Source organism: Chlorocebus sabaeus, chromosome 21 (assembly GCF_047675955.1).
Source record: "Chlorocebus sabaeus isolate Y175 chromosome 21, mChlSab1.0.hap1, whole genome shotgun sequence".
Taxonomy (NCBI): domain Eukaryota; kingdom Metazoa; phylum Chordata; class Mammalia; order Primates; family Cercopithecidae; genus Chlorocebus; species Chlorocebus sabaeus.
This window is the reverse complement of record NC_132924.1, coordinates 18,054,760-18,079,300: the sequence shown is the minus strand read 5'-3', so window position 1 is coordinate 18,079,300 and position 24,541 is coordinate 18,054,760. Positions and strand designations below refer to the sequence as shown.

Genomic DNA, 24,541 nt, shown 5'->3' with positions numbered 1-24,541 from the left:
AGGCAGTCGGCTGCAGTGCCCAGGTCTCACCAACTTAGCAGCCTCCTAAGGGAAAAAGGCTGTCACACCAGAAGGCTGAACCCTGACCCAAAAATGCACCCATTCCTCTCATGTCCTGCCCCTGTCCTTTGGCAGAGGGAAGAGGAGGCCAAATTATTCAGTCTGAATCATTCCTGGGAATGCTCATCTCAAGCCCCCTCCAGACTCAGCAACTCCACCAACTCTGCAGGAAGGTGCAGGAAGGCTGCAGAGGACACTGGAGCCTGTTTGCTTGTCTGCTGGTGACACTCACATCCTGGGAAGAAGTGAAAATGTTGCAGAGTGGATGAAGAGCCAAGCTGGGTGGGGATAAAGGAGCCTTAAAAAAGTCAGTCTGGAAAAAACTGCTGCCGCTTTGCCACCAGTAGCATTAAAATAACCTTAAATGTCCTGGCTGCTGACAGTAATTGTGGCCTGTCTTTACAAATTCAAATTTGAGTGCAGTGGAGCTGGAAGCTGCATGTGTCGGGATTTTGCCATCGTGGTCTCTGCTTTTATTTTCTGCCCCTGTCAGAGTCCCTTGCTTGTGGTCCCTCCTCCATTAAATCAACAGCAGAGAATGAAAGTGCAACAAAGGCTGACAACACTGGATGCATACTCACAGCTTTCCCCACCTGTGAACCATCTGGTATTCCCCTTCCCTCTGCCCTTTCTTTATATAATCTCAGAATCTTGATGGAGCCACTGTGTGTGCACTGGACTGAAAGCTCATCATGCTTTGCTAGGCTTCTTATGCAAATGAGTCCTGGTCCTTTTATTTGTACTCGTTGCTCCTGGAAAAACTGAGATTACAGGATACAGAGGAAGCTACAGCCAATGAAATGGTGGACTAGCCTTTAAAATCACCCTCTCCTCCTTCTCTAATCTAAAGAAAGCATCTCAAGTATTTCCTCTGATGGAGGAGCAGGAGCAGGAGCAGGATTGCTAGGAGGAGGTCAGGCCGCAGGCGGCTTGCAGGATACTTACTTTGTATGAGGTAATACACAAGGGCAAAGCCCCCAGCACTGAACACACCGCTGAAAAGGACGTTTATTCCCAGACGAATTGACTGCCTGCTTCCTGGATACTTAAAAACAAAAGATACAAATTTATTGTAGGATTCCCTGTTTTGTGCCAAGGGGATTTGCCTGGTGTGGGCCCCTCAAGGAAAGAAGCATTAAGGAAGTCAGCAAGGAGGCCAGACCGCCCTCCCTCATTTGCTTCCTTTCCAAATGCCAGGGTTGGTTCTGGAGCCAAACTGAGTGCCCTTCTGAGGGTGCCCTCTCGAGAGTGGCCCATGTCCAGGACCCATGCTGTGGGGGCCCTGCCGCCCCCAGCCGGCCCAGCACAGAGCAAGCATTCAGCCCACCTCCCTGACAGACAGAGCCCAGACTGTGTGCCAAGCCCCGCGTGGCCAGGAAGCACAACCACTTTGTCTCAGGCCAACTGGTAAACAGGAAGCTTATCCTTTGTGGCAATGGCTGGTCCTTATAAGCCTGCAAATGGACTGGAGCGGTCACTGGCTCCTTTCTTTCATATTTTGAAAAATGCCCCACCCTTGGGATGAGGAAACCTTGGTTATGACTTTCAGGCTGAATGAACAGATGGAGGGATGCCAGCTCAGCAAATGCAGCACACCACATCCACCCTGGCTTTAGCTCCTGTCCCCTGAAGGCCTGGGTGGGGCTGGGAGCAGCAGTGGACTCCCTGGAGCCAACTCTCCTCCTTCCTGGTGGCCATTTAACCACTGCTCACAGCGGCCTGAGGCTTTCTGAAAAGTGTAAGATACCTGACCATAAAACAGTAGGATGTGGGCTATAGGAGTAGGATAGGAAAGGACAGGAGAGGGGGTCACAATTCAAATGCCCACAGGGCCAAACAGGTCACATAAAAGACAGCAGACACTGCAAAGACAAGGACGTAAGGCCCAGCCAAGAAGACAGCTTCAACCTGGCTCCTGCTGACTGTGGCTATGTGGCCCCAGTCTCAGTGGATCTTTCCATTTTTCAAGAGGGGTCAGAAATCTGATTTTTTTTTTTTTTAATGTGAAATTGCCTGGATTCTAAATGCTGACAACCAATTTTTTAAAATTGCTAACAAAATGCATTTGTGAATCAAATTATTTCTGTGGGTTTTCAGTTTGCTTTGACCATCAGCACATCCCAACCCTAAGTGAGATTTAGGTAAATTCCTGTCTGTCTTTGCTGACATTTCTCCAAAACGAATAGAGATTTTGGATAGACATGGAAATCCCGGTTTTAGATAAAGGAAAAAACTCCGTTAAGTGTCTGTGTCCCTACTTGAAGATTTAACCTTAGATTTTAATTGTGCTCCTTTCACAAAACAAAGCCTCTGATGTGTCCTAAAGGGGTCAAAGGTAACGCAGTGCAGAAAAGTTAGGTATAATGCGAGTTGCTTTGCTGGCTGGAACACATTCTCACCATCTGCTTCTCCACCTTCCAGAACACAGAGTAACAACTAATTGTCTACCCATCATTTCTGAAAACTTGAATGTAAAGGAATCCAGAGAAACCCTGTTGGAGGAAGTTCCTCAGGGAGACATTCTTTCTGAGAACTAGTAACTAAACATACCCTTGAATCAGGCTACGGGTGACCAGTTCTATACTAAAACATTTAATCCAGGTTTATGTATATAAAGGGCTTTGATCAATTTAACAAATTAAGGAGGGTGACATTTTAGATCATCTTTGTATTATCTGCTTATATGCTGTTTTGTTCAACTAAGAAAAGGCTGTTGAAACCACAAACAAATGTACAGCAACTGCTGTGAGAGTTCTAGCTAGTGCCCTATAATATGTAAGAGTATCAAAATGAGTGTAAAGTCAATTACAGTAATGTGATCTGGGAAAAGCCATTTAGTTCTCATAATGAAAATGGTCAGAGCATCTCTGAAGAATGTATTAGTCAGATCTTGCTTAATTTGAAGAGCGCTCAACAGGGTGAGGCAGCCAGACTGGGTTATGCAGACGTTCCCAGAGTGTTACAGCTTCCAGCGCCAGCATGACACACGAGAGAAAGACAAAGCCGGAAACAATGCAGAAAATGCCCCTCCCATCCCTCCTGTGAAGTTAAAGCACAAGTAAACCCTAAAGACCAGGAGAAGCCCGTAACTATTCAGGGAGTGACTTTCTTCCATTGTCTAACTCGAGAATACCCTGGCATGTTCTAGTGGGGAACTTGGCCCTGGAACATTCCATTACCTTTTGCCACATCATAGCACAACTCTTCAAAATCAGCAAAGGCAAGTTGTCCTGCAATTAGAAAAGATTTTACATTAAAATCATTTTTTAAAGCCCAATTCTCTCTAGTCTCATACAGCCAAGATTTATTACCAACCCAAGCTTTAGAACATGAACAAGAAGTTAAATTTAAACTCTAAAACAAGCCTTGCCTGAGAAAGGCCCTGGTTTTTCCCCCTTCTGCCAAATTAGGAAGAAAAAACAAAGCCTATGGGTTTCCTGTCTGTGTCCTATGTACTTTTTGTTACAGCAACCAAAGAACCGGTGTGCACAAGGGAGAACCGCAGGTAGCAATTGCTTTGACCACAGCACAAACACGGGGCCAATCAGCAGGTGGCTGGACCCGCAGAAGCAAGATGCTAGCAATAAAAGCTGTACATGACAGAGTGAAAACAGCACTTCACAGTTAAAAAGAAACCATAGTACGGTAAACCCATATATGAACTTTAACAATATTGATAATACCTAACACTTCTCTTACTATTATGTATCTTGTACTATTCTCAGCACTTTACATAATTCATTAATTCTCACAAGCCTTTGCAGTAGGAACTATTATCATCACCCTCATTTTACAGATGAGTAAACTGAGGCACAGAGAGGTTAGGTAATATGCCCAAATGTGCACTAATAAGTAAGTGGTAGAACGGGGATTCAAACTCATGGAGTCTAGCTCCAGCATCTGCTCTTTCAACCACTGTGGTACACCAGCTTTAAGATATCTAATTAAAGCAATATTGAAACGTGAAAACAGTGTCTCTGAGCTAAAATATATTCTTACTGTTCAGTGTAAAAGTCCTTGGCAGGCATGCCTTTCCTGCTATTTTCCCAGACAAGGTAGATATACATTTGTACCTTCATTCCTTCTTTTGTTTAGCAAACAGTTACTGAGGGTCTGATCTGGTCAGAAAGTTAAGAATATAAAAACAGTATCAATATATAAGGAATTTCCCTTAGTCCTGAAGGGAATATAGACAATTAAACAAATAATGATAACATAGATCTATCACATACAACTGCACAGCTATGCACTGCACAACGCTTGCAGGGCACTATGCACATTAGAGACATCAAAGATTTCTGTCTTTATTAAGACGGTTTGCCAACAGTTGGAAGTACTATGAAGTATCTTGAAGAAGGGGTAGGTGTCTTTTTCCAACTTGCACAAAGGTGCCTTCGGGCTAGCAGTAGCCTGGTTAGTGCAACCAGATATATGCACCAAGAGAGGAAGTAACACTCAGGAAGTGGTCGACCCTGCTGCAGGGAATCAGGGGAGGTTTCACAGAAGTTTACCGAGAAGAGAAAGGTGAAAGAGTAGGAGAACAGCTTCAGATCCAGGAAATGACAAACAAAGGCAGAATGGGCAGAAACAAGAACTGCTGAAGTGTAAAGTGCAGGAGAGGAGCCACAGGAAACAGGTCCGGAAATGCAGGGCGGCAGCATAGGGGGTGATTACTGTTAAGAAAGACCCTCGACCCTGAGCTGTCGGACTCTGCAGATGAGGGGCTACAGAAAAATCTCTCTGGGACAGAGGGGTGGGCAGATGTGGAGAGAGAAGGCAATGCAGCAGTACTGCCAGAGGACAGCAGAGCCCAGAGCTAAGACCAAGGTAGCAAGTGTGCTGCAAAACGGTGGTTTCTTAAAATATTTAGGATGGGCCAGGCGCGGTGGCTCAAGCCTGTAATCCCAGCACTTTGGGAGGCCGAGACGGGCGGATCACGAGGTCAGGAGATCGAGACCATCCTGGCTAACATGGTGAAACCCAATCTCTACTAAAAATACAAAAAACTAGCCGGGCGAGGTGGCGGGCGCCTGTAGTCCCAGCTACTTGGGAGGCTGAGGCAGGAGAATGGCATAAACCCGGGAGGCGGAACTTGCAGTGAGCTGAGATCTGGTGACTGCACTCCAACCTGGGCGACAGAGCGAGACTCCGTCTCAAAAAAAAAAAATATTTAGGACGGGTCTTATTTATTTATTTACTTATTTTTATACTTGCTCATTCCAAAAAGGATGATGGAGCTAACAAAGATACATACTTTAGAAGAGAAGCAAACAGATAGACGAGGAAATGAAGATAAATGAAAAATAATATTCAGAAAAGAAATAAGGCTGAAATAAAGTTAGAGCACAATAGGACATACTGTCATTCACTAGGCATTTCCTCAAGGTGCCACGTATTTGACACGGCTTCCTATCTGCTCAGCAGACAGGGAAGCTTGAGGAGCTACAAGGTCCAGAGTGTCCGTGGGGAAAGGCAAATCTACCACTGAATCAGAAGACAACAGCTGCTAAGAATACATGAAGCCTCAGAAAGCTCTCGCCAAGACTCAGAGATACTCTCAAGTGACTGGTGTCGCAAACATCCTGAGAATTAAAAACAAGATCACAAAAATAAAAAGTTCCCAACTACCAAATGACTATGTTTTATAACATCCAACTATGAAAGCCACATTCATACTCCCCCACCACCAAAAAAACAAAGCAAAAAAACAGAAGAATTATTTTACAAGCAGTCAAAAGAGTGAGGACTCAAGAGTGCTTAGGCAGTGAGGATCAACCAAGTCTCCCCAGAGCCCTTCCACGTCAAAGAAGGGGTTGGGGTGCGAGTGGTGGGCAGGAAATGGGTTCAGGAGTGAGTCGGGGGTAGCAAGAGCTCCTTTTCAACCAGCTTCAGTTTACCTGCCCCTTCAGCTGCCTTTTGAAGAGTGTTAAGTATTCCCTGACCTCACAAAAAAACAAAAATTCAAAAAGGCACTGTAGAGGAATAGAGATGGATTTCAGGCTAACTGCAGGAATGTTACCTCTTAGAACTAGTCTTCTAGAAAGAAGCGAAAATTTAAAAATGTGATGTGCCATTCTCTGCAATAAACTCAAGTTCAACCAGTCTACTACGTTGCCAAATAAGGGCAGATTTATTTGCTTAACAGTTCGCCAAAAGGCAAGGGTTGCATCTGTATTGGAAATCAAGGAACTTGTTAGCCACAGGAAGGTGGCACAAAGCACTGGCCAAGGTCTCTCAGGAAAGCAGTCTTAGCTCTGCTCTGATACACAAAGGGGTGACTTTGGCCTCCAAAGGCAAATAGTTTATAAACCTTTTCCAAAGTACTAAACCCTTTCTAGAGCCAAAGAACAGTCTGCTAAACAGATGCAGCAGACGCTCGAGCTGGCACAGGCTGGAGGATCCTGTCAGCCTCCCTTCAGCCAGGACCAGAGGAAGCATCACCAGGGGGATCAATAGAACAGCCAGCGAGTTCAAGCCATAGACAGGATCCCACAAGGGAAGGGTGGAAGCAGGCAGGTGGTGCAACTTCAAGCTGGGAAGTACACCAGAATCACAGGAAGAGCTTAAAAAAAAAAAAAAAAAGGCCAGGTGCGGTGGCTCATGCCTGTAATCCCCACCTTTCAGGAGGCCAAGGCAGGAAGATCACTTGAGCCCAGGAGTTCAAGACCAGCCTGGGTAATATGGCGGAACCCAATCTTTACAAAAAATACAAAAATCAGTCAGGTGTAGTGGCGTGCACCTGTGGTCCCAGCTACTCAGGAGGCTGAGGCAGGAGGATGGCTTGAGCCCAGGAGGTGGAGGTCGCCATGAGCCGAGACCATGCCGCTGCACTCCAGCCTGGATGACAAAGCAAGACCCTGTTTCAAAACAAACAAGGCAGATGTCCAGGCCACACCCAGATCAATTAAAATAGAATTGACAGGGGCAAGACCCAGGCAATGGTGGTTTTTAACCTTCTCAAGTAATCGCAATATGCAGCCGGGCTTGGGAACCAGTGGTATGCTGGGAATAAAGCACATAAAGCAGCATTACGGGTAGCTAAAGCAGGAGCAGGGTCAAAAGCCCGGCTATGAACACAGGCCATGTGACATTCCCAGCAGGCCTATTAACACCCAGAGTCCTCTAAAGCAGCGCTTTGCCAAGCGTAACCTATTCACTTCACCTCTGTTCCTCTGGGTAACATGGCTGGTCTGGCTTGTCCTACATCTGGGTAACTACTATGGGCCAGGCACCATGCAGGATGTTTTATATGCACTACTCCTATTTCTTAAAACAATCATAAAAGGTAGATATTATTTTTGCCTTTCTGAACTAAAAAAAAAAAAAGCCTTAAGAAAGGTTCTGAAACTTGCTTATGGTCATGCAGCTACTCCCTGTCAGAACTATTACATGCATCTGACTCCAGAGGCCATGGTTTCTCCACTGAGCCAAGACCATGGATTTCAGAACAATCAGCTTTTCACACAGGTAGGATGTGCTTTCCAAAAGCCATTTCCATCTGCCAGAAGCAAATCACTGCTACACTGGGAAAGTTTTAATCAATATATCTCCAAGTTATAATTTAAGGGAACAAGGTAAAACAAAGAGATACAAAATCACTTAGTGACTACTGGGAGGAAATGGAAAGATGGTTCCTCCCTATTGTTGAATGGGCACGGCTCATTGCTACTGTCACCCCGCAGATTACATATTGTTCAGCCTTTAAAAATCAAAAAATTGTCAAGGGTCACGGTGGAGGGGGTTGGGGGGGCCAGAAAGATAGTACAGAGAATTATGCTTAAGACAATACAAATTAAAAAAGTAACACAATATAAATTGAAATGAAAAAGAATAAGAAACAAAACCCAAAAGGCCGAAAATAAAGATTAAAAATTTGGCATTTAAGAAGAAGTATGAATGGCAAAAACAAAAGAAGATTAAACTTTTTTGAAGAATGAAATGTCTCAAATGTAAGGTAAGGGAGACAAAAGGACAGTACCAAAAAACATGATAAAGCATGCGAGTAAACATGATAAAAGTTTTAAGTAAAAGACTATGAAATTAAGCATTTTAAAAATTAAGCATACAAATGTTAGTGCTGACTTTTTAACCTCATTTTGGCTCTGAAATCATGGAATAACTTGAATGCTTGTAGAGGAAAGGCTTACTGTAACCTTTTATTCTTAATCACGAGGCAAGCTCCCTTTGTTGAGCTGAGTTAAGGATGTTAATAAAAGGCTGTCCAATACCTTTCTACAGGTTGGCGCAAAACTAATTGCAGTTTTCGCCATTGAAAGTACTGGCGAAAACCACAATTACTTTTGTGCCAACCTAATATCAGAGATATCTGTTACTCATCCCATGGAAACCAAGACTGCCTGGAGAGAGGGTCCCTGTGCCAATGGGAAGGATTAACAATTTTTTAAAGATTAATAAACTGTAAGATGAAGCAAGATGCCATTTAGTTTAAGAGGGCATCAAGCTACCATTTCCTGATATGACTTCACAAATTCCATTTAAAATACCTATAAAGATACACACAAGAAAAGACAGAAAGTAGGGCCTGCTTGGAACCATAACAAGTTGCAAAAGTCTAAGGAAATTTCCACTAACCACCAATGTAACTGGAGAGAGAAAGAGAAACATGTCCATGGACAAATGAACCCTGGCACAGCTGGCCAGAAAGTATGTGGGGAAACGGTTTGGCCCTTCACCTCTCTCCACACCCAGCTCAAAGTTTCTCAGTTTGTAGCAATCAGGAAACAGGCCGGCCAGCCCCAAACTGGGTATGAATCCTGCTTCCAGAGACAGCCACTGTCATTTCCCCACCCCACTCTGCTTCTATACCCATTCAGAGACTATAATCCTAAGTAAATCCAGCAGTAAGGAGACGCAGGACTGGCAGTGGTGCAATAACAAACTCACTCTAAGAAATAAAAGAATATGGAGAAAAATATCGCTTTGGGTACTCAACTGGTTGTAGAAAGACTGCCTATAAGAACCACAAGTGATGGAAAAAAAGGACACTACACACTAAAGAAGGAAAGGGAAGAAACTCAAATAAGGAGTGATTTCAAGGAAACTCATAAACTAGAATTAACATAGCAGAAAGCCAAATTCATAATGAAGTCATATTCAGGAAGTTATTGAAAAAAATCCAAATGTATAATGAAAGAACAAGAATATAAAAATGAAGAGCAAGAAAATGGCAAGTGGAGATTTAGATCATTGCTTCTGGTGTTAAATAACTAGAGTAAATGGAAGATGAGATAAAACAAAAATGATACTAAAAGAAAACCTGAAAAAAGACAAAAATGTAGAGCATGTTCCAGTTCCATTCACCAACACCTCCTGGTAAAATTTTACATACCATTTTCCCAAAAGGTATACCAACAAAGGATGACATATTGGAGTAGCCTTAGGTTTCTCTGTAACTACAAATTCCTGAGAATAAAGGCCCAACCAAACTGTGTGAAGAGGAAGACATTATAAATTTGGAACAAACTCAAGATACTATATAATCTATACAGACATCCTGAAAACATTATTTGAAAACATATTGCAACTTACCGGAAAAAAGCCAAATTCCTTAAAAATAATAGCATATTAGGACTAGCAGCATGAACTGAGACCAATTAAATTAGTTTAATTCAAATAATTATTGTTTACTTATAAAATGAACAGAAACATCTAGTGCTTTATTACTTTTTATTATTTTAATTATTTTTAGTATTTTAGACAGAATTTCACTATGTTGCCCAGGCTGGTCTTCAATTCCTGGCCTCCAGTAATCCTCCTGCCAAGTACGAGTACTTTTTTTAAAAAGACATACAATATTTAAATTTACAATACAGCCTAAAATTCCAGATATTGCCGGGCGTGGTGGCTCATGCCTCTAATCCCAGCACTTTGGGAGGCTGAGGCGGGCAGATCGCTTAAGGTCAGGAGTTCGAGACCAGCCTGGCCAACATGGTGAAACCCCCATCTCTACTAAAAATATAACATCAGCTGGACGTGGTGGCAGGCGCCTGGAATCCCAGCTACTCAGGAGGCTGAGGCAGAAGAATCATTTGAATCCTGGAGTCAGAGTCTGCAGTGAGCCAAGATTGCGCCACTACACTCTAGCCTTGGAGACAGAGTGAGACTCCATCTCAAAAAAAATAAAAAACTCCAGTATTAACACATAAAATGTAGGTAAAAACAGCCCCAGTGAACCACACCTCCTGATATTTATATCTTCCCCCAATTAATCCGACTGGCCATATGACTTGCTTCAACCAACAGGAGGAAGCAGAATTGATGCTGGAACAGTTCTGTATCTCCACTTTAAGGAGGCCTGGCAGTTTGCACTTTAGCACTCTTGAGAAGCCTAAGCCACTATATAAGAATTATGGTTATCCTGCTGGTGGGGTTCTTGCTACATAAAAAGACCATGTAAGAAGCCACTTTGTGAGAAAGAGGCCTAAGATGGGTGGGAGGGAGATGCCTCACTGTTCCAATATTCCAGTTGAACCCAGTCATCCCTACCAAGGCACTAGCCATGTGAATGAGCTGTCATGGACATTCTAGTTTAAGTGGGCTACCAGATGACTGCAGTACCAGCAGAACACCCATGGGGCAAAAGAACCCATCAGCTGATCCAAGTCAACCTACAGAATCATGAAAGATAATAAAATTATTTTAGTTATAAGCTACTACATTTTGACATGATTTGTTATGCAGCAATTGAAAATGAAAATGCCTTTTACAATATCTTCTGAAAGGATTTTTAAAAACCTCTTTCAAATATGTTACTTTTTAGAGCAGCAATTTAAAAAGCAAAGGAAGACTTAAAAGTAGAAGACTTGGAACATTCAAACAAACAAGAGGAGGGTAGAAATATTCAAAGAGTTGAATTTAAGACAAAAAGTAGGCCAGGCATGGTGGCTCGTGCCTGTAATCCCAGCACTTTGGGAGGCCAAGGCAGGCAGATCACGAGGTCAAGAGATCGAGACCATCCTGGCCAGCATGGTGAAACCCTGTCTCTACTAAAAATATAAAAATTGGCTGGGCATGGTGGCGCAGGCCTAGTCCCAGCTACTCGGGAGGCTGAGGCAGGAGAATCGCTTGAACCCGAGAGGCGGAGGTTTGCGTGAGCCAAGATCGCGCTACTGCACTCCAGCATGGTGACAGAGCGAGACTCTATCTCAAAAACAAAAAAAAAAAAGGCAAAAAGTATTTAATTGAGACAAAGATTAACAATAATATAGTAGTTATAAACATAACATGGCAAATATCATTATACCAAAATAGATAAAGCCAAAAACTACCACAAATATTTAAAAAAAAAAAAGAAAAAGAACAGAACAGAACTAGAGAGGGAGACCACAGATCGCTTTCCAGCTTTAGCAAATCCAGCTAACAAAAAAGCAGTCAAGGCCAGGCGCAGTGGCTCACGCCTGTAATCCCAGCACTTTGGGAGTCCGAAGCAGGAGGATTCTTTGAGCCCAGGAGTTCAAGACCAGCCTGGGCAACATAGTAAGACCCTATCTCAAAAAGAAATAAAATAAAATATAAAATAAAAATAAAACAAACCAGTCAAGAACAGAAAATTTGAGTAATCTAGTTTTTACCTTGCAAGGTACAACATGTGTGTATGTGTTATCTGTGGCGATATATGTGTAAATACCGAGACCTTCCAGTGCCTAGTAGGTAGCACCCATCCCATAAAGCTTTGTGGGACTGACATAAACCATCCCGTTTTCACTGCCCAGTCCTGTGACTACTTCCTGGAAAGTAAATCTGAACCACTCTGGAGAGGGCAAAGCAAGTATACAGATTAGCAATTATATATCTTAAATCAACTTCATCTGAACCACAGTGGAAATGTATCTCATACTACTGCAAGTGGCTAACCATTATCCCTAATTTTGAAAATTACAGTAAAAATTTGAAATTTAAGTTTTAAATTAGAAGATGGAAGAACTCAAATCAGTTTGATGCCATTTTCAATGAGAATAAAACAAACTGAAAATGTTAACAGTTGTTATCTATTTATTCAATCAAATATTTGCCAACTGCATACAAAACCAGGAGCCGCACTAGGCACTGGAAATAAAAAAGAGAACAAAACAGACAGGTCATTTGTGGATGTTACCCTGTGCTGTAGTGTGAGGAGACAAACAGTAAACAAATAAGATCACTTCAGTTAGTAATAAGTACTTAAAAAAAAGAAAATAGGGTGTTAAGAGAATAAGAAGAAAAGTCACAGACTGGGAGAAAATATTTACTAAAGACATCTGATAAAAGAATTGTTACCCAAAATATGCAAAGAACTTGTAAAATTCAACAATAAGAAAACGAACAACTTAATTTAAAAACTGGGCAAAAAAGCTAAACAAACATCTCACCAAAGATATACAGAAGGCAAATAAGCATATGAAAAAATGCTCAACATTATATGTTTATTAGGAAATTGCAAATTAAAACAAGAGGCAGAGGCTGCAGTGAGCCAAGATCGTGCCACTGTACTTCAGCCTGAGCGACAAAGTGAGTGTGACTCTGTGTCAAAAAATAAAAATTAAAATAAAAAAATAAAGTCTATTTTATTTATTTATTTTTTAAAAGTTACCACTGAAGGCCGGTCGCAGTGGCTCACGCCTGTAATCCCAGCACTTTGGGAGGCCGAGGCGGGTGGATCACGAGGTTGGGAGATCGAGACTATCTTGGCTAACACGGTGAAACCCTGTCTCCACTAAAAATACAAAAAATTAGCTGAGCATGGTGGTGGGCAGCTGTAATCCCAGGTACTCGGGAGGCTGAGGCAGGAGAATGGCGTAAACACAGGAGGCGGAGCTTGCAGTGAGCCAAGATCACACCACTGCACTCCAGCCTGGGTGACAGAACTAGACTCGGTTTCAAAAAAAAAAAAAGTTATCGCTGAAAAGTAATTAGCTCAAAGATGTGATAAAATGTCATCTGAGAATAAATCAAACCTCTTGAAACTAAGATATACCATAAACACCTGATAAAACGTATGCTAATGTTCACAATGAATTATAAAATCCAAATACTGAATGAAATCGAATTGTTTTCTAAACTGCACCTTCTTAAGACCAAATAACATAGTAAGGGTTGTTCTCCCTCTAAAATCTGCTCTAATTTCACTCCTACCTCTCGCCAGTGCTATCAAAACCTTGAAATATTCAAGTGGGAAATGCCATGTGAAGACTCTCTCAAAAATAAGCAAACAAATAAATCACATGGCATATACTAGAATATGAAAGGGAGAAGGCGCAATTTTAACTGTGGCAGTGAAGAACGGCACCTCTGCCAAGGTGACATTTAAGTTGAAACTGGAGGGATCATTTGAAAACCAGGGCAAAGGCATGCCAAACATGCCAAGGCCCTGAGGCAGCCACAGCCTCCGTATCTTCAAGAAGCCGAAAGCAGGCCGTGAATGAGGTGTGGAAGAGAGGCCAGTCAAGAGGGCAGGGTCTTCATCGTGCAGGTTTTGCAGGTATGGTAGGGAGTCTGGATTTTACTCAAAGTGTAATGAGAAGATGCTGAGGGTTTCAATCAGGCAATGACACAGTATGACTTGTTTTTCGTTTAAGATTTCTCTAGAAAGGACAAGAATGGAAGGAGGGAGTCCAATTAAAAGGCTCCATGGCAGAGTTGGTGGTGGCTTGGACTAGCTGGTAGTAGCAGACCTGCAAAGAAGTAAATACACTTGAGATATGAAGCAGAATTAACAGGACATGTTGACAAAATTATTAACAGAAACTGGGGAAAGGGTGAAGGACAAGGCGCATAGCAGAGTGATTTCTGAATTTATCAATATTATCCTTAAACCTCCTTACAAAAAATTTAAGCATTCAAAACTACCATGCAGTTGGAACTTAGTAATGATAAAGAGTCTTGGTGGAAAGTTTTAAAAAGAAAACCATGATTTCCAAATCATTAGTCATGACATCTCATCTGCTTGAACAAATACATTTCAAGGCCATTCTCTTGTAGATTTTAAACCACAGCAAGAAGGTATTCAGTACTTTCTAGCATAAAAACTTCATAGAATGGACTCTGATTCATAACCATTTTGCAAATGAGTATGAGTAGGGCAAACCCTATTAAACATTTACTTCAGCATTCCTATAGAGCCTCCATTTTAGAAAAAGAAAGCATTTAAAAAAGAAAACAATTTGGTATCAGTGACTACAAAAGGAATCTGGGAGGCTTGCGGTTGACTCTTCCCTCCCTAGAGCCCTCCCTTTATCCTCACAGACTCACATGTTTGCCTTCTACTTCTCTGGACAGTCCTCTCCCCTCCCCTGCCTGTTTTAAATAGTCCCTCATTCTATGTTAGGGGCTGAATTGTGTCCTCCTAAAATTCATATGTTGAAGCCCTAATCCCCAGGTCCTCAGAACATCACAGTATTAGGAAAAAAGGTCTTTAAAAAGGTAATTAAATTAATATGAGATTTTTCAGGGTGCATCTTAATGCAGTAAGAAATCTGGACTCAGACACACACACGCAAAGAGAAAAGGCTACATGAGGACAAAAGGAGAGGGTGGCATCTACAAGCCAAGGCAAGAGGCCTCAGAAGAAACCAAACCTGGTGACACCTGCATCTTCAACTTCTATCTCCAGACCTGTGAGAAAATATATTCCTGTCATTTAAACATTTAAACCACCCAGTCTGTGCTATTTTGTTAATGACGAACCTAGCAAATTGATACACTCTATATACCCTTTCCTGCTCCCTGAACCCAAGAACATTTCATTCAAGGGCATGAATCTAGGTCTACTAAAATAATTCCCACATCTCTATCTCCAGGCCAGGTGTCCCTTCTGCACTTGAAATTCCTAGTAAATACTTCCACAAGTCCCCAGGTGAGCTCCTGCCTTGACCCTCCTCCACTCCACACCAGCTCTCCCCTTCCTGCATTTCCTACTTGGTGAATGGAACCAACCCAGGTGCCTAAATCAGATAGATACCTGGGAGTCATCCTCACAAAAACAAAAGTAGCTTCCATATGTTTACTCAACATGCAAGAGCTTTGCATGTATCTTATCAAATCTTCTTAAGGGTCTTATAAAGCAGGAATTACTCTCCCTATTTTATAGGTGAAGAAGCTGAGATTTGGGTTAATTGTCCAGAGCCATTCCTTTAAGAAGTGACAGAGTCAGGATTTGAGCCCAGGTCTGCCTGACTCCAGGGCCTATGCCCTTAACCTAAATTACCCCCAATCTAATCAAGCCCCCTCAAACCCATCCAATCTGTTTCCTAAATATCTTTTGATGTTTTCCACCTCATCTTTATCCCCCAAATGGCCTAATTTGGCCCCCAGTATCTCTTTCAACCAAGGGGTTATCAAGACTGCTCTGCCTTTGTCCTCATTCCTCTCTAGTCTAGACTCCTTCTAATACAGAAAACTGATTGTATCACATTCTTCAATGGCTCCCCATCCTATTCAGAATAAAGTCTAAGCTTCTTTGCATTACATGGCCCTACTGCCCAGTTTCCTCACCACATTCTTAAACCCAACCACGCTCCTGAGTTACACTGAGCAGAACATGGTAAGTGCCACAGGCCCTGGTACTTCCTGTCCACCCTGGCAACCCTAACCACCCTTTAAGTCTCAGCTCAAATGCTAATTATAATGTTAGAAGAGGTCCTTGGCTTACCAAGGCAAACTTAATTTTTCTTTCATCTACACTTTCACAATAGTTACTTTAGTATGCTATGGGTGTTAAATTACCTAATTCTCAATAGACATTTAACTATTTTAAGGCTAGGATTGGGTTTTCCATTTTAGAATGCCTCATATCTAACACACAGAATAGGAGCTCAACAAAATGTTTGTGGCATTAATCTAACAGGATGTTACTAGATTTGTGGTAGGTAAAGAGTGGGATTCTACTAAGAAACAGACCTTTCCAGGTCAGGCAGAGTGGTTCACGCCTGTAATCCCAGCACTTTGGGAGGCCGAGGCGGGCAGATCACAAGGTCAGGAGATCGAGACCATCCTAACTAACATGGTGAAACCCCGTCTCTATCAAAAATACAAAAAATCATCCAGGCGTGGTGGTGGGCGCCTGTAGTCCCAGCTACTTGAGAAGCTGAGGCAGGAGAATGGGGTGAACCTGGGAGGCGGAGCTTGCAGTGTGAGCTGAGATTGTGCCACTGCACTCCAGCCTGGGCGACAGAGCAAGACTCCGTCTCAAAAAAAAAAAAAAAAATTACCACTTGCCAAGTTTTGGTGTGGTATCAAAGAAGATCTACAATTATGTGAAAAGACTATTAACATGAAAAAACTATGAACATGCTCTTCCCTTTTCCAACTACGCATCTATTTGAGGACAGATTATTTTCATATTTCTTTTTTTGTTTTGAGACAGAGTCTCGCTGTGTCACCCAGGCTGGAGTGCAGTGGCGTGATCTTGGCTCACTGCAACCTCCGCCTCTCGGGTTAAAGCAATTCTCCTGCCTCAGCCTCCCAAATACCTGGGACTACAGGCACCTGACACCACAACCAGCTAAATTTTTTTGTATTTTTAGTAGAGACGGGGTTTCACTATGTTGGCCAGCTGGTCTTGAACTCCTGACCTCGTGATCCACCCACCTCAGCCTCCCAAAGTGCTGAGATTACAGGAGTGAGCCACCGCGCCCAGCCTATTTTCATATATTTCAACCAAAAAAAATATTGCATCAGATTGAATGCAGAAGCAGGTACATTGGTCTTCTATCAAGGCAGACATTAAAGAATTTTTGAAACAATGTAAAACAATGTCATTGTCACTAAATCTTAAAATTTTCATAAAGATATACCATTTATGTTAATGTTACCTAGGTTTATTTTCTCAAAATGAATATTTTTTAAGTTCTCAGTTTTAATTTCTAATACAGTAATACCAATAGATAGAACCCACATAAACAACAGAATGTAAAGGGGCCCTGACGCCAAAATATTTGAGAATTGCTTCTCCAAGGAACCAAGAGACCCAAGCTCTCAAAACCCAGGCCTATCTCAACTGCTCTGTTATTACTATTTTTGTCATAAATCAAGTGTCATACCAGTGTGGACCTGTTTCCAAAGTCTTGATATAGTTTGGGTATTTGTCCCCCAAAATCTCATGTTTAAATGTAATCCCCAATGTTGGAGGTGGGGCCTGGTGGGAAGTGACTGGATGACTGGGGTGGATTTCTCAGGAATGGGTGGGCACCATCCTCTTGGTGCTGTCTTCACAATAGTGAGTGAGTTCTTGCGAGATCTGGTTGAAGTATGTGGCACCTCCTCTAGCCCTCTCTCTTGCTCCTGCTCTTGCCATGCGATATGCCTCGTCCCACTTCACCTTCTGCCATGAGTAAAAGCTCCCTGAGGCCCCCCTCAGAAGCTCCCCCTCAGAAGCTGAGCAGATACCGGCACCACACTTGTGCAGCCTCCAGAACCATAAGCCAATTAAACCTCTTTTCTTTATAAATTACTCAGGTATTCCTTTATAGCAAAATAAAAACAGCCTAATACAAGTCTAGTCTATGCCACTGATATATTTGTCAATCCTTGTGACAATACCACTCTGCCTTAATTACTTAGATTTATACTAATTCTTGATATCTACGATAACTGCATTTCAACACATTTACTGTATCAAAAATTAAAGACAAAAACTTACAGGCTCGTGCCTGTGGTCCCAGCTACTGAGCAGGCTGAGGCAGGGCAAGAGGATCACTTGAGCCCAAGAGTTCGAGACTACAATGAACCATGATCATGCCACTCCACTCCAGCCTCTGCGACATATAGGAAGACCCTGTCTCAAAAACAAACAAACAAAACCCTAAAAATCCATTGAACATTAACTCTCCATTTCCCCATCCCACAAGCCCCAGCAACTACCATTGTATTAATCCTTTCTATGAATTTTACTACTTTCAGATACCTCATTTAAATGGAATCATTTAGGCCAGGCACAGTGGCCACACCTGTAATCCCAACACTTTATGCAGCCGAGGCAGGCAGATGGCTTGAGCTCAGGAGTTTGAGACCAGTCTGGGCAACATGGTGAAATTCCGTCTCTACTAAAAAGAGAAAAATGGAGAATCCCTTAAGCCCAGGAGGCAGAGGTTGCAGTGAGCCAAGATCGTGCCACTTTACTCCAGCCTGGATGACACAGTGAGACCCTGTCTCAAAAAATAAATTAAAAATAAAATGCAATCATTAAGTATTTGTCTTTAGAGAGAGAGAGAGAATGAGAGAGAGGGTCTTGCTAATATTGCCCAGGCTGGATTGTAATAGCTATTAACTGCTGTGATCATGGCATACTACAGCCTCTAATTTCTAGGTTCAAGCAATCCTCCTGCCTCAGTCTTCCAAGTGGCTGGGATTACAGGCATGTGCCACCACACCCAGCTTCATTATTTGTCTTTTTGTTATGGCTTATTTCACTTAGCATAGTATCAAGGTGACCAAATTCTCTTCCTTTTTTAGGCTAAATACTACTGTGTCCATATATTTTTAAATCACGTAAAATCTATGGTTTTTTTGTTTTTGTTTTTGTTTTTGTTTTTGTTTTTGTTTTGAGACAGAGTCTTGCTCTGTCTCCCAGGCTGGAGTGCAGTGGCACAATCTCGGCTCACTGCAAGCTCTGCCTCCCAGGTTCAAGTCATTCTCCTGCCTCAGCCTCCCGAGTAGTTGGGACTACAGGTGCCCACCATCATGCCTGGCTAATTTTTTGTATTTTTAGTAAAGATGGGGTTTCACCATTTTAGCCAGGATGGTCTCGATCTCCTGACCTTGTGATCTGCCTGCCTTGGCTTCCCAAAGTGCTGGGATTACAGGTGTGAGCCACCGCACCCGGTCCAAATCTATGGTGTTTTCAATCAGGACAGTAGTTACCTCTGGAGAATATGAAAATAGTGTCTAGACATCGCATAAAGAAATATGGAATATAAATAACGTTTTATTTCCTTACCTGTGTGGTGATTACAGAAGCATGTTCACCTTGTAGAAATCCCTGTTCCGCCCTTAGAAAAATCACTAACTTGACACTAAATATTGTTCTAAATTTATGAACAGGTGGCACACTGCTGTCATGCAAGCTACTTGGGAGCCTAAAGTAGGAGGGTCACTTGAGCCCAGGGGTTCAAGCTGCAGTGAATCATAATCATGCCACCATACTCCAGCCTGGGTGACAGAGTGAGATACTGTCTCTAAAAAATAAATAAATAAATTTATGAACAGCTTCAACAAGCCTGCTCCAGAGCTAGCCATCAGCTAGGATCAGCTTTCCCTACAAGAATATGCTATCAAGCAGAACAGAGCTCCTGTCAGTTTAAATCAATGGACATTTATCATCCTGCTAACATTTCCTTTATGTCTTTCCTTCAGTCTTTTACTTTCAAGTACTTCTAAATTCAGATGTTCTCATATGACTTTTCCTTTTATGCAAGCATACTAGATGTCTATGTAGTCAAACAGGAAAATTGCTCATTTCAAAATATTCTTCTGAGAGGTGAAATTTATTCCATTCTTACCTGAAATTGCTCCATGATCCAGAAACAAGAAAAGAAAGAAGAAACGAATTTGTACTAAGCACCTCCTGGCACAGTGGCCCTGAGCTAGGTGTTTTACACATTAATGGCTTTTGGGGGGGATAAAAATTTCATCCACTATAATATACACCGTTATTACTACTGTGAACTACAACTTCAATAAAATGAGAAAAAACAGACATTTTCCTGAAAAGATTTGAGCTTTCAATCTAAATCTGATATGAGATCACAAAACATACTGCTCAACATCCCAAATTATACACAGTATTTAACAAGCAGTATAGAGCATCAAAATTGAAGAAAAACAACTATTAATCCAAGGATCTGCAGCTTTGAGGAAAATAAATCATTACTATTCCATGCTTTAAAGAAAATACAGTGGCTCCTTCTGCTATAAACAGGAAAGGTATTGCTTAGGTAAACATTCACATATATCACTCTTCTGTACTTTTCAGGAAAAAATACAAAAGCACTGCCCTACTCAGATGTGTAGTTTCACAGAACTTGAGAAGAGTTCTGCGAAACCCAGCTCACACAGAGTGTATTAATTCGTTCTCACACTGCTATAAAGATATCACCTGAGACTGAGTAATTATAAACAAATGAGTTTTAGTTGACTCACAGTTCCACATGGCTGGGGAGGCCTCAGGGAACTTCCAATCATGGCAGAAGGGGAAACAGGCACCTCTTACATGGCGGCAGGCAGGAGACAAAGTGAAAAGCGCAGGGGAAAGCCATTTATAAAACCACCAGATCTCCTGAGAACTCCCTCAGTACCACAAGAATGGCATGAAGGAAACTGCCCCCATGATCCAATCACCTCCCTCCCTCCACACGTGGGGATGACAATTCAAAATGAAATTTGGGTGGGGACACAGAGCCAAATCATATCACAGAGTAAATTTGTCCTTTCTTTTGCCTTTTCATTCTTTTGGGGTCCTCAATGTGTTGCATGATACCCACCTCACTGGTGAGGGAGATCTTCAGTCTACTGATTCAAATGCTAATCTCAAATGCTAATCTCTTCTGAAAATACCCTCACAGATACCTCCAGAAATTCTGTTTAACCAGCCATCTGGACATCTTTTAGCCACTTAAGATCTCCAATCTTCTTTAAGTTATATACTTATACTAAAACTGACACATAAAAATAACCATCGCATGGGCTAATTACAAAATAAGCCAATTGGCTTTGGGTTGCCTTGCAATGAAGAGCATGGTAGAAGCACTACACTGTTTATACTGGACCCAAGATCCAGTAAAAAATGGCACCCTTAATTTTAGGGACCTGTCTTTGCCTTCAGCTATACCTGCTTATTAGGCCCTAAAAAATGTATGCTACCTGGCCTTGTTTCTCCAAGGACTCCACCCTGAAGCCAGTAATCCAATTAAGAAACTAGCAAATGAAAAATCTTAACAAGTGCTCAATCTTCTGTATGTTTGTGTTGCTATACATGCGTTGTGTATAATGTCTATAAAAAGAGCACTAATTGATTGGCTTAAAGAAAAATAAGCACTTAAATCAAGTATTTTTTAGTTCATGTGACTTCAAAAAACAAAAATAGTCTTAAGGATTATTGGTAAAATGCAAGTGTCGTCAAAATGCAAATAGGTGGTCTAAATCATACAACCTAGATACTAGGTTTGCCAAATGTTCCAAGATTGTATACTGCCTGCTTTATAGATAGGTAAAGCTGGGACATATAGAGTTGGATGGTGAAAAGTCAAACTTTATCTGCACTTCTCTCTGGGTCCTAGGATCCACACCTAGTATATAATTAAAACTGCTTACTAACCATACTTTTCACCAAAAATAAAAGTTGCTAGAAGTTAACAGTGAACATTAATTAAACTCAAAAGGGTATTATATGGTCTTTTCATAAATTAGACACTGAAATAAAAGCATGGCAGGCTGGGCGCGGTGGCTCAAGCCTGTAATCCCAGCACTTTGGGAGGCCGAGACGGGCGGATCACGAGGTCAGGAGATCCAGACCATCCTGACTAACACAGTGAAACCCCGTCTCTACTAAAAAAATACAAAAAACTAGCCGGGCGAGGTGGCGGGCGCCTGTAGTCCCAGCTACTCAGGAGGCTGAGGCAGGAGAATGGCGTAAACCCGGGAGGCGGAGCTTGCAGTGAGCTGAGATCCGGCCACTGCACTCCAGCCTGGGCGACAGAGCGAGACTCCGTCTCAAAAAAAAAAAAAAAAAAAAAAAAAAAAAGCATGGCAAGCAGGTCTTAAGATACTAATCTGCCCTTTAGTAAAAACGTTATAAAAGGTTTGTAAAAATTTCAACAGTAAAATTGGTTATGATTAGAGGCAATGATCTATAAAGTTTCACTGAAACAAACTGGGGTTAACATTAATAAATTAATGCAAGGGTAAACTTTGGCTTTGAACAGGATTTCCATGTCATGGTAAAGGCTAATGAAAGGTTTTTGCCTTTTGAGTCATCATTTGGTAATCTACAATTCTATTTCATAACATCAAATGTTCTAACCCTCTAACATTTAACAGGCCTCCCAAAATCAAACTTCAAGTTTCAAAATTGTCCTTCCTGATGCCTGATTTTTTGGATGGTTCAGGGGGTCCCTGAAACATTTAGAAAAGAGGTAAACAAGATTATTTGACATGTTTAGTCACATGAGATTGCCAAAATGATGTCCAATCTTCCTTAAGTTCTATTTTGGTGAGTAATCCTAATATATGTTCCAAAATTGTACGGGATTCCTAAAATTCTAATGTCTAAGTACATGCTATCAACCATAATTAAGGGTAAAGTTATTTACTGTAAACCATGAAGATAAACTTGTCAGTCATGTTTTCAACTGTATCCTGGAAATTCTGTCATTCACAGACAATTGTCTTACTTTGTTCCTTCTCAAAAGATGGTTTACAATCAAGCTATATTAAGAACTTTAACAGATGTTCTCAAATGCAGATTTTTAATAGCCTTGAAGATTGTTAACATTGGAATAGAGAAAGAACGTGCAGGACTCAAAGAACTGACATGTTCACAAATACCAAGCAAAACAAGAGCTAATTAATGGACTGAAATCAGAATGTTAAAGCAAGCTTTTCAAACTTTTGTTTGAAATACTGTTGATCTTTGTTTTGTTTTTCAGAGTCAAGAAAACTTATTTTGAACTATTTATGGCCTTTAATAATTGAATAAGGTATACTCTGGTGAACAATATTTGGAGCATGTTTGTTTTTCTCTGCCTGGTTCCTCCAGAATTTGGAAACTATCTGTGAGTACTCTTATCTTATGGCAATATAGTTGTTTGCATCGTGCAATAAGAATCCATTTTTCTTTGTCAACAGGACACAATTGGAAAAACTGGCTATTTTACCAAGGCTTTGACTGAAAGGCTGTGTTTCCCTTTAAGGAATCAAGCTTGACATGCAGAGCCAATAAAAGCCCCTTGGGGAGTACTGGCCTCATACCTTGTCTACACAGTCCCTGAACAGGGATCTTAACCTGTTATCAGTAAAGAATGTCACTTTCTAACAGGTCCAGGAGCTCCAAGTTTATCTTGGGACCTCAAGAGGACAGGATCACCCAACTCACAGGTATTCTGAGGATACAAACTCATGGCTGGACTCAGTTTTAAAGGTCTTTTCTGAGATTCCTTGTGGAACAGAGTTCCATCAAAGCCAATCCAAAAGGCCTATGTAGAAATAACCATTCTTGCTGCACTTTATGCAAATAATCAAGCGAAGTATAAGACTAAAGTTTATTCTACAAACAACACACACGATCCTATCATAATTTGTTTTTACCAAAAATGAGGGCTGGAGAGAGAAATTGTGCTCCAAAGCTTATCGTAAATTTGTCATTAAATCCTAGTCTCACCAATTGTTTTAAAGCTTTTTGCCTACATTTTAGACTAACCCTGCTTATTCCTGTGAATCAAGTGGCGATCTCCTACAGCTTGGAAAAAACAAAAAGAGATGCGTAACATAAAAATCTGGATCACTATGCTAGTTCTGGGCAATTATCCTGCAAATTCTGCCAGGTAATGAAAGTGAGTAGGGTGCCCATAACCCTGAGGTTTCTTTGTTTGGGAAATAAAAGCAAGGAAAACCCCCAAAGGGAAATTCTATATCTTAGCAAGTAAAATTTTAGATTAAAATTATCTACTATACCACACTTGTGGGAACTGCTATACTCACTCTACTATTTGCCATAGGGTTATACACAGTAGCACCTTCTAACTGAAATACTGGACAGAAAGCTTATGTCTCATATTAATATTTTGACCCTGTATACTCAATACTGTAACTTGAATTGTTTCCTCTCACCTAGAAGCAATCAAACTCCAAACAGTGCTGCAAACTGAACCACACATGGAGATGCCATTCTTCCGAGGACCCTTAGATCAACCCCAGGAGAAGCCCTAGCTGCTGTTCCCCATTCGATGCCCCTTTTCAGCCGGAAATAGCCAGAAAGAGTCATCGCCCAAAACCCCTTGACGGTGACATCTCCACAGTGGGGAATGTTATAGGAGTTGATTAAGAAATTATTTTAGGCAGATAGGAAAAGGGGTCCTTGGGGAAGTTTTCATTTCCTTTAAAGCAGCTCCAGAAACACTTCTTGTCTAGCAACAAAGCCCCAGCTCTTACAGCCAAGTCAGCAACCTTTGATATGCAAATGCAGGCCATCAGAAACTGGGTCCACCCAAACATGTGATTCCTGCCGACTTCTTGCCCTTGCTCACAGGTGCCTGGCAACATGGCCGCCCCCACATATCTCCATGTGTGTAGGGCATCATGGCACCCTGCATTTGCATATTAAAAAGCTAGGGTGGGAAGGCCAGTTTTTTCTGCGGGCTACGTGAGTGACATGCCTGGTCAAACCAATCCCTTGAGCCCTATGCAAATCAGGCACCACCTCCTCCAGCCTCCTCATATAAGCAGACACTTTTCTGCTGCACACACGGTTTTCTCTTTGTTCAAATAGCCCCCT

General features: G+C 41.7%; 1 protein-coding gene across 12 annotated transcripts in view; it reads right to left on the bottom strand.

Annotated features, from left to right (window-relative positions):
* The window catches only part of COA1 (cytochrome c oxidase assembly factor 1), a 92,918-nt gene that overhangs the window by 7,392 nt on the left and 60,985 nt on the right, over positions 1 to 24,541 (bottom strand). For 4 of the 12 annotated variants that reach the window (XM_073008932.1, XM_007981503.3, XM_007981506.3 and 1 more), the window contains 2 exons: positions 3,240 to 3,290; positions 1,006 to 1,105 (listed from right to left, as the gene is read on the bottom strand). In XM_073008932.1, coding sequence (XP_072865033.1) covers positions 1,006 to 1,105; positions 3,240 to 3,254 — 115 coding nt within the window. In that variant the 5' untranslated portion in view covers positions 3,255 to 3,290. Of the gene's footprint in view, positions 1 to 1,005; positions 1,106 to 3,239; positions 3,291 to 4,059; positions 7,922 to 10,566; positions 11,241 to 12,649; positions 12,726 to 13,345; positions 13,731 to 14,633; positions 14,671 to 17,695; positions 17,835 to 24,541 lie in introns of those variants that run through there. The other 8 variants (XM_073008933.1, XM_073008931.1, XM_037988201.2 and 5 more) reach the window with 7 other exon arrangements.